We start from the raw sequence: 15819 nt of genomic DNA on the forward strand, positions 1-15819 counted from the left end.
GAGTATTTTGATGACTCCTACAAGCATAAAAAAAATTTACATTTATATCACTTCTAGACAAGTTTGATGTATTTCTTTAAACAGATGTTGTCTATAAAGTGAGGAAATGGTGTCAGAATGCACATCTGCTTGTGTTGTGAGTCATGTCTCGTGTAACACTGAGTGTAAGCATCATGTTGTGTGCCGTAACTGACTCTAAACGCCTCTCACACAGTCAAACAGAGGACGAGGCTCATTTTTTATTGAGTGGAATAAGAAAGAAGCTGTGTTCATCTGTTTTGATTGACAGATGAAGTGGGTGAAGAATCCTCTCGTGCATCTGTTGTCGAACACAGTGGGTCAAGCACAAATGGGGTGATACATCTCTATCTAAATACAGAGAGATGCCACATGTGGCGCAGTGTTTACTCGGGAGAAAAATTATGCTCTGTCATTGTTATCAACTTTTATTGATGCAGTGTTTTTACAAATGATCATGTCCTTTTACCTTTAAAAGAAATTTTATTAATTCATTTTCTAATATTATTTCCATGTTTACACTTGTAGTTAGTAAGTATAACATCTACAATTTTACAATATAGAAACATTTATGAGGAGCATTAGCTTGTAAAACCATAAATTGAGTCATGCTTCGCTACTTTTACACTGCCAGAACAACAAGAGCTCAGGTTGTTGCTTTTAGTTGTTTTCATGCCACTTACCCACAAGAGGGCAATTATAAAACAAGTGTTGTTAAATCATTGGTACGTGGACGTAGATGTTAAAGAGAAAACATAACATAATAATGTTTTCTCTTTTGAATGGAGAGTTTCACAAAGGTGGGACTATGAGGTTTAAAGCCACATCGAACAACATTGAATTTAACCTGACTTGAAAGCTGCCAGCTTATTTGTCATTTTAAAATGAACAACGTGTTCTTGTGATGTGATTTGCTGGTGGTGCAGATCACAATAGAACACGTTTTACTTCAATCACATTTTTAAAGAGCAAATGCTACGGTGCATAACTCACTGAACAGCAAAGTGCTTCGTGTTGGCTTCTCGTTGGTGTTAAACGCCTTTGAGGATGACTAACTGTGTTCCACAGCTCTGCTCTAAAGCAAGAGAAAAACATGGACCCAGGGCTGATGTCATCACAGTTTTGTAAAAATACTGGCTGACTCTTACTTCTTCTTTTTATTCCTCCACTATTTACTCTTTACTTTCATTTGTTATTATAAATCTTTTTCTTTCTTCTTCTTTTTTTTGTTTTACTTCTCTGGTGGGTGTTCACACTTTCTGCATTCTTATTTTCTTTCTCATTTGATTCCTTCTATCTATCTATCCCTTACTCCCAAAATATCCCACTGTCACCCCCTTGTTTTCTTCTTTCTTTTTTTATCTATTCTCACCCCTCAATCTGTCCTTCCTCCTCAGTCGCTACTCTCGGAGGTGGAACAGGCTGTTCAGAAGAAAGTGTCGCGCAGCAGTCAAATCCCAGGTTTTCTATTGGCTCGTCATCTTTCTCGTTTTCCTCAACACTCTGACCATCGCCTCTGAACATCACCGGCAACCTCAGTGGCTAACAGATGTACAAGGTACATCTCATTCTCATGGACTAAAATGTTCACCTACCAGTAATTTTGTGTTTCCAATCCCTCTTTTTTTTCTACTGTTTATTATTTTTTTTATTTAATTTCTCCACAGACATAGCCAACAAAGTTTTACTAGCACTCTTCACTGGTGAGATGCTGCTGAAGATGTACAGTCTCGGGTTACAGGTGGGAGGCAAATAAGTTAATGTTAATATTTAATGCATTTTAAAAATTCTATGATTAATAAGTGAAAAACAGTAATGTGCAGAAGTCTTGAACCAGCCTCCTTTAGTTATGTTTTGCTTCCAAGGAGCCAGACTTTCTTGTAAACGTTTAAAGTAAGGGTAAATGTGATTGCCAAAGTGCTATTAGGCATAAACTTGGCACATCTCTACATGATGTACAGTGTGTCCTTAAACAAATGCAGAAAGCTGGAGAATTTCAGGGCAAAAGAAGAAATCAGCCTATATAACAGTAGCAGATGAACAGTATCTTCAGTAAATGATTTCCTTACAGAATAAGGAAAAATCTATCAGCACCTGACCCAGGTAGTAAGAGATAAATCTGACCTTTCAAGTGATCCATTCACTGTTCACCTAATCAGAAACGAATTGGGCCAAAACACAGTAGCAATGGATTTTTCCAGTGTACTAAATCCTCCTCAGATCCTGGACCTTAATAATATAGTAGTATTATGTAGTGTGGGATCATTTTGACTTTCAGGGTTGTTAAAATATTTTAAAACACAAATTTTGCCTTAAAAAATGCATTTTCATGTATTTTTGCACATGTTGCAATAAATCGCTACATTTATTTCCACTATTATAATCAGAGGTGGCTCTTTTTCAAAATACTTTAACTGCCCTTTGCTCTCCACAGGCGTACTTTGTTTCACTCTTCAACCGGTTTGACAGCTTCGTAGTATGTGGAGGAATTCTTGAGACAATTCTGGTTGAAACAAAGATCATGTCTCCTCTTGGTATCTCTGTGTTACGTTGTGTACGCTTGCTCAGAATCTTCAAAATAACCAGGTTACTATGATTTTACATTTTGTGCATTGATAATAAATATAGGATTATAAGATAATAAATCTTCATGGCACAGAAAAACAACTAATATGTGTTTTGAATACATAAATGTGTGCTGGTATGTTTTAATTTGACTTCCCTCCTATAGATATTGGAACTCTCTGTCCAACTTGGTGGCATCTCTGCTCAATTCTGTTCGCTCCATTGCTTCCCTGCTGCTCCTGCTCTTCCTCTTCATCATCATCTTCTCCCTGCTGGGCATGCAGCTCTTTGGGGGGAAATTCAACTTCGACGAGACCAGACGCAGCACATTTGACAACTTTCCCCAGTCTCTGCTCACTGTGTTTCAGGTAACAGATTATTGTCTTGTAGTTGTTAACTTTGTCTTCTGTTCTCAACTTGTGTCCCACAATTACAAAACAAAAGTATAGCCATTAAATTATTGAGTAAATAATTAGATTATTTTCTTTATTTCTCTACAGATTCTTACAGGAGAGGACTGGAACTCTGTGATGTATGATGGCATCATGGCATATGGTGGTCCATCTTTTCCTGGCATGCTGGTCTGCATCTACTTCATCATCCTCTTCATCTGCGGAAACTGTATCCTATCACAACAGAGATAGATACTGCAGACTAAAATTCAACCTTTAGTGTTTCCGATTGTGATTATTTTTATTTAAACATATAAGATTTTAACCCTGTCTGCAGAAGAAAAGACTACAGCATCTTCATTTGTACTAAAATTTATTGTATTTTTTTACTTAGCCTACTGAGATGGTTTGTGACCAGCCTGACTTGCGGTGTGATTTAATGGGTGGGCTGTATCCTTAACTTCACTGCTCTAAACAGATATCCTGCTGAATGTCTTCTTGGCCATCGCTGTAGACAATCTGGCAGATGCGGAGAGTCTGACATCCGCCCAGAAAGAAGAAGAGGAGGCAAAAGAGAGGAAAAAACTGGCCAGGTAAAGCATAGAAAAATTTATTGAGGGGGCCAGGCAGTGAGCATGCAAAGAACAACGAAGGAGAAAACATTTTTTTATCTTGCGAGCACCAAAAAAGGCTGTAGAAGGAGATGAAAAGTGCTCAACAGCACTTAAAAAGACCTTCACCCTGCAGTGTCCGCGGTAGTTGGTATTTCTTGCAGATGATTTAAGGAAGCCACTTATAGTACCTTGAAATCAAACCAGTAAAATAGCCCAACAATAACGATAATGTTCTGTAGATTTTAAGACTGGCTGACAATATCCTGCTTTGCTTTTTCTGTAAAACAAATTTATAGGGTATTTTTAGGGTCTATAAAAGTAATTTGTCTGCAATAATTATGTGAGATTTTAGTGCAGCCGGGGAAGATAGTGTTCCCGTCAGGGGAACAAATCATTATGTTTCCCTCTTGGTTGCAACCTGTATCGATTTGAGGACACGGTGTAATGGAAAACATTCATTTCCCTGCCCGCTTTCCTTTGGATTTGATCATATCAGCACAGCTTCCCTTCCTGACTGAAATCCACTCCTTCATTGTGTTTACTTATTTTAGCCTTCTCATGTGAATTAATGTGCAATTCAATTCAAATGGGTGGTTTAACGTGGGGATAAATGTGTTAAGAGCTAAGAAAGGCCTTCGTCTTTTACAAGGCTTGCCAGTCCAGAGAAGCGCCATGACAACGAGAAGCCACCTATAGAGGAAAAGAAGAGCGAGAAGATAGAGCTGAAGTCTATTACTTCAGATGGAGAGACCAACACTGCTACTAAGGTACATGTTGACATGAAAAGAGAAGGACTAAAGTCACAGGTTTAAGTAAGTGTGCTAAAAGGGCATAGCTGAGGAATAAGATGAAAACTTTCTCTCTGCAGATCAACATGGATGACTGCTGTGGAGATGAGAGTGAAGAGAAGAATCCATATCCTGCAAATGATTACATAGGTAAAACACACAAACAGATGAATCAAAATGAGAATTTTTTGTTAGCATGCAGATGCACATCAGTAGTGATCCTCTGTGTTTTACATTGTTAAATCTCTTTTACAAGTGTGTGCTTATGACTCTGTTCTTCTCCTCCTCTCTCTTTCACTTCTCCATCCACCCCATCAGGAGATGATGATGAAGATGAGCCAGAAATGCCAGTGGGCCCGAGGCCACGGCCACTCTCTGACATCCAGCTGAAGGAGAAGGCTGTTCCCATGCCTGAGGCCCGCGCTTTCTTCATCTTCAGCCACACCAACAAGTAAACAGACAATATACAGTAGTTCTGTTCCTCATCTTCCTCTACACCATCTCCAGCCTCTGGATTATTTCTGTCCTTCGCCTCCTCCTGCTGTCATTGTTTAAAAATTCATGTGATTTAAAGATTTACACATGATGCTCTTACTCCCTCTTTTCTTTTACAGATTCAGGGTTCTGTGCCACAAGATCGTCAACCATAACATCTTTACAAACCTCATCCTCTTCTTCATCCTGCTCAGCAGCATCAGTCTGGCAGCAGAGGACCCAGTCAAGAATGACTCCTTCAGAAATCAGGTAAACACACGCTGGAATATGTACTGTAGTATAAACAGATGTATAGCTAGAGAAAACTTTTGTTTTTCTGTTTTTTTTCTATTTTGTCACTTTTCTCCATTTTTTTTTTTTTTTTGTTTTATTCAATTTGGTGGTTTGGATCACAAGGCCGCTGTAGACGTGAAGCCAGATAAACAGACAGTAAAACACAGACTGGAGACTTTTTAGCCATCATTAGCTGCCCACACACATTTATTCTTAACTAAACGGATCATAGCTGACAGAAGCATATAGAAGAATCAAGGCCTAATGCTACTGGCCTGTTATACTTAATAAGATTTCTTCTGGCAGCTATTATATCTTCATATTAAGATGATGTTAAGCATCTGCTTCATTGTGTCTTTTTAAACCTGCTTTCTTTATCCAGACCACATACATTATATTTTAGTACTTTTACAGATGAAAGATCTGCTTCTCTCAACAACAAAATGTAATGATTTTATTTAGAGCCTTTACACACAGTGTTAACACAATGTGTTTTGTGCAAATCTATTATCCAATAATAGAGCAACGTATTGTTCATATATTTTTAATTTACTGTTGATGGCTGTAATAGAACTGTAGTGCAGTGGAAAGACTGAGCATGATGTTTGTTCTCAGTCAGAAAGCCAATAAAAATTTGTTTCATTGTGTGTACATGGCTTTGAGATAACATATTCCAATCTCAAACCACTGTTTATCTCCCTAGTTCATACTGTCTCTAGACTTAATTATGTTCAGATTTTCTTGTAGTAAGACAGTAATTTCTTTATGTCTACATCTTTCGGCTACTTCCTGTAGCCTTCCTTCTGAAGGGTCATGTGGTGTTACTGTTACAGGTCTTGCCTGCTGTTCTTACTGAACTCTGCCAGGCAGCAGAGGATGATTATGACCCTGCTACCTTGTTTTCTTGGCTTTCTTCCAGTTTATAATGTGGGTTTTCTTGTTCGCAGTGATCAGATATGGCTGATATTAAATTCTGTCATTCTGCTTTCACTTTTGTTGCCAATGTTTGTCTTTCTATAGTTTTGTTTTCACATTCTTTTCTGTGTTCATTTTTCCATATTTCAAAGGGTCTTCCTGTTTCTCCAATGTATGTTTGGTCACATGATAAACAGGGTATTTCGTAGATGACATCATTCTTATTACCTGTGGGTGTATTTACTGCGTGGTTTTACTGGGGTGTTGTTGCAAATTTTTTTCGTTGTTCTTTGCATGCCTTTTCTGTATGGTAGCATGACCATGCCAGTTTTCTGTTTATTTCCCTTTTAAATTGTGTCACGTTTGTAAGGAAATTGCATTTGTGGGATGAGCAGTTGAGCTGAGTGTGTGGGTTGCTCCAAAGAAGGATTGCCAATACCATAGAGCTTATTCTGCTATTGGCTTTAATTAACGGCACAACCCACATACTCAGCTGTGCTGTGCATCCCACAAACCCATTTTCCTTATAAATGTGGCACAATTTAAAAAGGGAAATAAACAAGCTTTGCAGGATTCTAAGCTTTAAAGCCAAGAAACATTGTTATAACAAAAAATAATCACCTAAGCAAAAATATCCCTACATTTTAGGTTTAACAATTTATTCATTCCATTTTAAGTTTACTCAATGTCAGTTTCTTTCTGTATTTCATTTGAGAAACAGTTGTATGTAAACTTAGTCCTAGAAATAGCCACAGCTGATAATGCAATGTCTCTGTTTTCTGTCCATTACAAAGTGAAAAAAGTCACTGATATTGTTGGATGAAAGCATTTATGCAAATACCCGGAGTCACACTGTGTGTGTTTATTTGTGCAGCAAAGTCAGTTATGAGTAAACATTATCAATGTTGCTTTTCAGATCCTGGGCTATGCAGATCACGTCTTCACTGGGCTCTTCACCATAGAAATCATTCTCAAGGTAGTGGTTCATGTTTATGATGATATGTCAGGCAGATGCATGATTAGACATCGAGATCTGGGAATTTAGTGTTTGTTAGGCATCCCCTCTCTTTAGAGAGAACATTTTACAGAAATAACTGGTTTAAATATTTAATCCTATTCAAAATAAAGACAGTAAAGTAAGATAATCAGCATATCTGCAGTTCAGTACTAAATGGTGTGTTTATTTGCAGATGACAGCCTATGGAGCCTTCCTTCATAAAGGTTCATTCTGTAGAAACTATTTCAACATCCTGGATTTAGTGGTGGTCAGTGTGTCCCTCATCTCATCTGGAATACAGTGAGTGCAACGCCATGTTTATTTTACTACACGTGTTACAATCCTGTGATTCTCTCCACGAGCCTTTTATCTGAATTTTGAGCACAGATGCTTTCAGCATCACTTGGTGAAAATCCAAATCTTATTAAAAGCATATTTGTGCTATGATTAATTAAAATCCCAGATAATTTACACAAATAGAGGCTACTACGTGAGCTGAAGTTCACATACACACAAGTTTTAACAATTAGAAATATGTGTGTTTGGAAACTGTCCCACGCTTCACACTTCTCTGTACTCACCAACTTCACGCTACATTACTGCTAATTGCTTTCTTCTTTGTCATGTTTAATAAAAAATGTTTTCTGCTTTTTGTGGCAAATAACTCCTTAAACTGCTTTAATGTTTGTGATGTTTAATATGCTATACTACACTCTCTGTCTCTAATGCTTAATAGACTAGACTTCTCGACGTAAGTCCACATGAGTCTGTATTAATAACCCCTTTAACAGACCTTCACCTTAACCGTGTAAAGCTGTCACTGTTTTGATTTGATATTTCTATGGTCTTGGAGAGTTTAGTCAAAGCTGCAACCAGAACAAGTTAAAAAAAATAAAATCTGTAATCTGTGGAGATGTCCAGTTTTATGTAAAATTACTGTACTGGCATTAAATGGATGATTTCTCATCATGACCAAATGGTGTGCTTTTGTGACAGATTCATGCCAAAATGTCATTTCACAGATGGCAACATAATTGGTTTTTTAACTATAAAATATGTTTCATTCAGCCTTGGATAAATGGGTCTACAATTCTCCTGTCACCTTTCATATCCAGTTAATAGGTCAAATTCATTTCTCATATTTCTGGATAAGCGGAACTCTCCTGGGTTATAGAAATGACACGTGAATGCTAAAACTCAGTGGTTTTTGCCTGTTAAAGGTAGTAAGTGAGTGTGTGGGATTTTTCGTGAATGTATCACAGTTAAATTGTTTGTGATGGTGTTGCATTTTTAATTACAGAGCACAACTTTCTGTGAGGCACTTTTGTTTTTGTTGCTACCAGAATATTATATATATTAAAGCAAAAACATCTACATTTAAACTTAGAGTGGAACAGACAGAAAATTACTGGACTCATCAAAGAATATAGAAAATTCATACTATACTATAGTAATTTATATATATATAAACACTAGTCATATGATGGATTGCCTGTGTGTTGTCTCTATGAAAAGTCTCATAGTATGACAGCATGAAATATGGCCACTTGACATGAAAGAACAATAGCAACTTGACCAATATAAAAATCTATATCTTATGACTTCATATCTATTTTTGTTTTCTTTTAGATGGATAGAGTACTTCTTGTCATCAGGTGGTTGGTAAATAGTGTTCCTCTTTCCTGTCAGCCTTATCAACTGAGGCGTCATCTGAGCAATGCATACACAATTAAATTGCATTTAACTTTCGTATGAATTGTACTATAACTAGAACATATCGTTGCAGTTGGTTTGACTGTGATATGTGGCTGATAACATCCCACTCCACGAGAAACTACCTTTAACTGCCTTTAAACTTTCCTTCTTCTGTAAAGAGTTGCACAACGGGTGTTCTCCCTCCTTTCTCTTTTCCAAATAATGTTTTCCTTTAAATCACTCCCTTAACCACCTAAAATGTCACCCTCTGAATAACATGCATTGACATTTTGAATCTATTTGTTTTATTCTAGCTTTGTTACACAGTGGGAAAAAGTTGCTGTGTTTGTTCTTCATTTATCTGAGCAACAGGCTTCTCGTCTTTCCACTCGGAAATGAGCGGAGTGAGATTTTTAGCACATTTGATATGTGCTAACTTCAGGATGTAATAATCATCCTCTGAAGCCAAGTTCAGATCACAGAAGAACTAAAGTTCCAGCTTTTTCCAATAAACTGTTTTGAAATTCAAAATGTCAACGTGTTAATTTGATAGTTTTTGTGAGTATATTAAAAATATATATTATTTTTTGAACCACTTCTTTTTTAAGGGTCCCACTGTTTGATTGTTGGCTTGTACTGACACTCTCTTACAGCACAGTAATTCTCTGTTTGCCTGTAAATGTCAGTTCATGTCTTTATTTTGGTCTGTCTCTGTTGTACTTGTGTGTGTTGTGTGTGTTCTACTATGTTACAAATACAAATATCTGATATGAACCGTTTATGTTGACAAGAACACTCCTTAACTAATGAGTTAGTCAATTTAACATTAACAAAGAATTTGTATGATCCATGACCATTTTAAAAAAAGATTAATTTATTATTGATAATTTAAGTTGCTATTTCTATAAAATTAAAAGATAAAGGTAGAAGATATTTATGAAATTCAATTAAAGCCCTAAAAATATATTTATCATAGTTTGTTAGACAATGTTTAACTGTTTTTTAGTAGCTATACACTTAAATAGTAACAAGAAAATATATAGTCTTGACAACATTACTTACCATTTTAATTTCCTTTGTGTTTTATGTTTGTTTTGTGTCCTTTTGAGTCCAAATTTTTAATATTTAGTCGTCCATTCATATCAAGATCATGTTTGTGTGTTAATTAAACTGTCTCGCTTAACCTGTTTGTGATAAACCCACAAACTCTACCAACCAAACATTTTCTATCTTTTAAAAGTTAGTTGTGTTCAGGCTGTTTAACTGGTTAGTAGCTTAATCTCTGGTCACTTTCAGGTCCAGCGCAATTAATGTGGTGAAGATCCTGAGAGTCCTGCGAGTACTGAGACCACTGAGAGCCATCAACAGAGCCAAAGGATTAAAGGTTCACACACTCATCTGTGTGATTAATACATTAAATACACATGTACTATCAAAAGAGATGTACCTGTACGCTCACTGCCATCTTTGGTGTATCTTACAGCATGTAGTGCAGTGTGTGTTTGTGGCCATCAGGACCATCGGCAACATCGTAATCGTCACTACGTTGCTCCAGTTCATGTTCGCCTGTATTGGAGTGCAGCTGTTTAAGGTAAAAAAGAAACAGAAAGAAGTAGAGACTTTCTTACAGCTTTTTGTAAGTTCTCTCATCAGAGTTTTGTCGTTTCATCAGGGAAAGTTCTTCTACTGTACTGACAGCTCTAAACAGACTCAGGCTGAGTGCAGGTAAGAGAGCCCTCCTGCTCACAGCCTGTTATCCGCCCCCTTACTTTTAAACTACCAGACAAAATCATGTGAATGTGTATGTTTGTGTTTAAAGGGGATCCTACATCATGTATAAAGATAGTGATGTGGCGAAGCCTGAAAGAGCCCTGAGACTGTGGGAGAACAGTGACTTTAACTTTGACGATGTTCTGCAAGGAATGATGGCTCTGTTTGCTGTGTCCACATTTGAGGGCTGGCCAGGGTATGTGTCTACAAACAAATACAATGAATCTGTACCTTTCTTAGCTTCTTTCCCTTCATATTTAATGATAAATCTTTTTTTTTTCCTTTCAATCTTCCTCTCCATCTACCCTGCTCTCTGTCAGGTTACTGTACCGAGCCATAGACTCCCACACTGAAGATGTTGGGCCCATCTACAACTACCGCGTGGTCATCTCCATCTTCTTCATCATCTATATCATCATTATCGCCTTTTTTATGATGAACATCTTCGTTGGTTTTGTCATCGTCACATTCCAGGAGCAGGGAGAGCAGGAATATAAGAACTGTGAGCTGGACAAGAACCAGGTAACATTTTTGTGTCAGTAAATGACATTTTTATTCTTTCTGTTCAGGTTACGGTCATTGATGGGGAGTGACTGCTTTTTTTTTTTTTAATGAACTAGAAAGTTGTTTTCTTTTTTTATTCGGGAGGCACAAGAGGGAAGGAATGGAGGTCAGGCAGTCGGGGTGGGACATGGATGATTCTAGGAAGGCTGATTTTTAGGACAGAACTATTTCAGAACAGCCATGAAAGCTGCAGCTGTTCAGAAAGAAGATAAAACTGAAACTAGAGAAGTATCAGCTGCGTGCTCTGCCATATTCTTGCATAGAAATTTATAAATTTTCAGTCTCTTGGAAGAAAGTTCTACATCACTTCAGATTTTCCCACACAGAAAGAGCTCAGCTAACATTTGTAAAAGGCAGAAGCCAGCATTTGTACACGCTCACCTGTGTGGATGTGTGTCACAGCGTCAGTGTGTGGAGTATGCCCTGAAGGCACGTCCTCTGCGTCGCTACATCCCCAAGAACCCTTACCAATACAAGGTGTGGTATGTGGTCAACTCCACTTACTTTGAGTACCTGATGTTCACACTCATCCTTCTCAACACCATCTGTCTGGCTATGCAGGTGAGTCACACTTGTTCAGGCATAAACTAACACAGATGTTATACACACTTGACAAGAATTATTATGCTAAGGACATCTTCCTCAAAACTTGAACTCTTTGTGGGTATTATGGATTCTTTTGTTTGTTTTTACAGCATCATGGGCAGACCAAAAATTTCAATGATGCAATGAACATCCTCAACATGCTCTTCACCGGACTGTTCACTGTAGAGATGATCCTTAAACTGATCGCCTTCAAGCCCAGGGTAGGTACAGCCCATCAGCTTAGGTTAGAGGAAAATTACACATTTTTGGGACGGTGCTAAAACAAATCACAAATGAAAGCTGACTGATTGCTGCTGTTATATTGTATTGTTATGTTTTGCTTTTTGTCCTGATAATTGAAAAGATGTTTAGTGGACTGCATCATGTAGTTTAATCTTCTTAGTTCTTCGTTTCACTGCTGCTGTTGCCATGTAGTTGCATGAGGTTTATTGGCCCAAGCTAATAACCTCCTTTTGCGTCATCTATTTAAACAGTAACAAACTGTTTAATTCTTTAATAAAAACATTAGTGGAAAATCCCTGTGCACAAATAGTTCAATATCATATTTGACTCTTATCGCTTTTGCTGAACAGCACAGTTTGTAACTCTAAAAACAACATTTTCTAGTTATTGGTGGTCTTACATAAAGAAAAAAAGACAAAGCATCTAAACTTCAGCTCTCTGTCTGACTTCTTTAATGTACTCAAGTGAGCAGGAGAATTATGAACGTGAACTCAAGCTGCCTTGTGAAGGTAATTTTTCTCTTTTTATAGCCTTCACAGCAGGATCCATAGCAACAGCAGCACCACTCGCCTTCAGACTTTATGGTTTATATCAGCACATTACAATTCAGATCTGAACCTGTGGTTATGAAAATATAACTTTTTATTGTTTGAAGTATTTTTGTTAACATCTAATAGTAATTGTTGAGAACTTTTGAAGTTTATGAGTGTTCCCTACAAGCTCAGCATTATTTTAAAGTCAATTATTTTTATTTTTTGTAAAACTAAATCTTTTTGTTTGTCGGGTTGATTCCAGGATCCAGATGATGTTCTATAATATTTCCTTTCATCAGCATGAATGAAAGATGTTGATCTTGTAATAATTTTTTTAGATTAATGATCTATTTAAAGCACGTAGTCTGAGTGGCATAATTCAAGCCTTACTGTATTTTCAGCACCATTGCTCACAGTTTGAGTAATTAACTTGGAAGACTTGGGAATGTACACCATGCTGCGCTGCATTATGTATTCAGTGTTGTGTCAACTGTTTTTTTAGAGGTGAGCATGTCAAGGTTTTTCCAGCAAAGTTCTGAATCTTTATGAGATGTAAACAAACTTTTTTCCTTCCATATTTTCTTTCTACAGTTCTGTAGTGCAGCATGCAGCCCATTCCCAAGTCATCCTGAGCAATGTTAAAGCTATGTCTTACCCTAATGAAACTTTTTCCTAAATAGCCGTCACACAGAAGGGACCAGCTAACAAACCTTTTTTTTTTTTTGGAATTTGTTCCTGTATTATTTGCTCTGTGTGCGATATTTTTGTTGTTCTTGACAGGCTAATTTATTGCAGCTGCGGAACCAGTCATATGGATGCCTTAATGCATTTTCATGTTATTCTTTATTTTGATGGTTTGTAAGTTTCTAAAAAGTTAAGTTTGTTTGTAATAGATTTTCTGCTATTTTTATTTATTTATTTGTGTGCCTTTGATATGTTTATTTTGTCAGATAAAATCAAACCACGCTTCAGCAATTGGATACTAATGCTAAACTTTTATTTACTAATTTTTAACTCTAGATCTGTATTATTTTACCAAGACTGAAGTCAGCTTCATTACAGCTACAGTACCCAAGGATAGTGTGCAAAATTTGCATAAACTTATTGTGTAGATAAATTATTGCAGAATGAGTTTTCCTTTGTCCAGATGATACTTCAGCTACTGCAGACAGATGATGCTGCTTAAAATAGATCAGGATGATTGATCTTCTCTCAGCATCCTCTTCCAACTGCCAGTTTACAAGTAGATGCAAACATCTGCCTTAGTACTTTGTGTTTTTTTAAAGTTATACATCCATGCTGCAGGCTACTCTGCTAAGAGATCACTTAAGCTGTTTCTGTACAGCAGGAAATAACATTTTTGAAGATATGTGGCTATTTAGCATAAATGCTTCTTCCATATGAAAACAGATTGGGAATTGGCCATAAAAAGTTAAGTGAGCTCTGGTGCTGCAGAAAACCCCTGACTGTGAGTGGAACGCTTAAATAACACCAGTCAAACACACCATCCTTAACAGAGCCAGAAGTTTACTGCACTGATGAACAGATATCACAGTGGAAACTCTTGATTTTTTTTCCCTGTGTGTCTGTGTGTGTGCTGTACAGTCTCATACCACCTTAATGGGGGCTGCGACGCGGCAGCAGATGTTGCTTTCCTTCTAACCTACCTTTTTCACCCTCCTCCTCCTCTTGCTCACCTCATCCTGTGTAGGGGTACTTTAGTGATCCCTGGAATGTGTTTGATTTCCTCATCGTAATTGGCAGCATAATAGACGTCATTCTCAGTGAAATCAACGTAAGTACGATCCCCCCTTTCACTCTCCTTGTCTTTACCTCTTCTGTCTCAGTCTTGTGTTTCCTCTCGCTTCTCTATCCTTCCTCCACTCTCCTCCCTTTTTTAGCTCCTCTGTGTTGTGCTGCTGTTCCTCTTCATCTTTCTGGCTCCTTTGTCAGTCTCCTCTTCCTCTCCTTCCTCTACCCTTCATCTTTAAATCCAAGATGGCCACTGACACTCAGGGTGACAACCCTCCCTCCCTCTCTCACCTGCCCCCAACATCAAGGGTTCCTGAACAAGAGCACTGTGGCCCGGGTTTTACAAAAAGTGAAGACGACACAGGCAGGGTTTAGCTTTGAAAGCTATCTAAATTGCGTCCTTCTTTCTTGTTCTTCACAGCATCTGAAATGTTTTTTTTTTTGTTTTGTTTTGTTTTTTTGTTTGTTTTTTGGTTTTTGGTTTTTTTGGGCTGCACTGTGACCTAAACTCCAATTTAACCCCTGAACTAACTGAACTAACTCACTGACCAATCATGAACAGCCTTACAAAGCTTTTTAACTGCAGCAGTGGGCACTTTTTAGTTGTTGTTGTTGTGATTTTGTTGCAATTTGTTTCTTACTGTTGTTCTTGTTGACATTTCCTCTCATGGACAAGCATGACGGTCGCTCCTGCTCCTCCTCTGCTGTCCATCTTTTTCAGACTGCCCCTTCTTTTCTTTTATTTCCCATTTAATTTAGTTGATTATTTCCCTTTCTCCTCCTACTAAAAACTCCAATGCTCATGTATGTAATGTTTTTTATCTTATTTTTCTCCTCTCTCCTTTGATTTTTTTATTTATTTATTTTTTTGTCGATGTTGTTGTTTCCATTTTTTTTTAAATGTCTTATGTTCTGTCCTTTTCCTTTTCTGTTCTGTCATTTTTGTTTTCTTTCCACCCAAATGCAGCATTATTTTGTTGATGCATGGAACACATTTGATGCCTTGATAGTTGTGGGTAGCATTGTTGACATAGCGATCACTGAGGTTAACGTAAGTAGTCCAACTCCCTCCCTCCCTTCCTGCCTGCCTGATCTGCCATTCCCACACACACAAACAGACCGAGCGCTGATACCCATCTCGCATGCTTTCAAATGATTGAGAAACTTCATCTGCACAGTATTTGGAGTGGAGAAATGGCTGAGTAAATCTGGCACATAAAACAGCCAGATGTGGCAGAATCAAACCAGAGAACAGTTGCCGTCAAAGGCTTTAAGTAATTTCACATGTGCAAAAGAGTCGTGCTTCCTTCCCGACATCTGAACAACTTGTGTTACCACAACTCCTTATTTTCAGTGATTATAACAACAGAAGTTACAAAGCAACTTGCATCCTTAACCACTTCATTTCCAGTTATCTCTTTCTCAGGCCTGCATCCTGTCAGTTTTCACACAACAGCATAAAACAAACATCCTTTTTTTTTCTTTTACAAGTGTTATGTTTGGATATTTAAATCTTTGAAACAGCTTCAGATAGGTATTCATGCCTCGGTCTGCTGAGCATCAGTAACATCAGAGTCTCTTGCATTTGCCAATTTAATCCTATTGCATTTACTCAGCACT

General features: G+C 37.5%; 1 protein-coding gene across 1 annotated transcript in view; it reads left to right on the top strand.

Moving 5' to 3' along the window:
• Nucleotides 1–15819, top strand: part of cacna1c (calcium channel, voltage-dependent, L type, alpha 1C subunit) — a 175725-nt gene that overhangs the window by 140801 nt on the left and 19105 nt on the right. Inside the window, exons 13-32 of the mRNA XM_041977041.1 lie at nt 1416–1576; nt 1686–1759; nt 2453–2604; nt 2750–2951; nt 3084–3204; nt 3454–3568; nt 4239–4356; nt 4458–4527; nt 4696–4828; nt 4992–5121; nt 6977–7036; nt 7251–7357; nt 10049–10136; nt 10236–10343; nt 10425–10477; nt 10572–10718; nt 10843–11044; nt 11489–11647; nt 11782–11892; nt 14159–14242. Of these exons, the coding sequence (XP_041832975.1) occupies nt 1416–1576; nt 1686–1759; nt 2453–2604; nt 2750–2951; nt 3084–3204; nt 3454–3568; nt 4239–4356; nt 4458–4527; nt 4696–4828; nt 4992–5121; nt 6977–7036; nt 7251–7357; nt 10049–10136; nt 10236–10343; nt 10425–10477; nt 10572–10718; nt 10843–11044; nt 11489–11647; nt 11782–11892; nt 14159–14242 (2395 nt within the window). The remainder of the gene's footprint in view (nt 1–1415; nt 1577–1685; nt 1760–2452; nt 2605–2749; nt 2952–3083; nt 3205–3453; nt 3569–4238; nt 4357–4457; nt 4528–4695; nt 4829–4991; nt 5122–6976; nt 7037–7250; nt 7358–10048; nt 10137–10235; nt 10344–10424; nt 10478–10571; nt 10719–10842; nt 11045–11488; nt 11648–11781; nt 11893–14158; nt 14243–15819) is intronic.

This window comes from Melanotaenia boesemani, chromosome 23, assembly GCF_017639745.1.
Source record: "Melanotaenia boesemani isolate fMelBoe1 chromosome 23, fMelBoe1.pri, whole genome shotgun sequence".
Lineage (NCBI taxonomy): Eukaryota > Metazoa > Chordata > Actinopteri > Atheriniformes > Melanotaeniidae > Melanotaenia > Melanotaenia boesemani.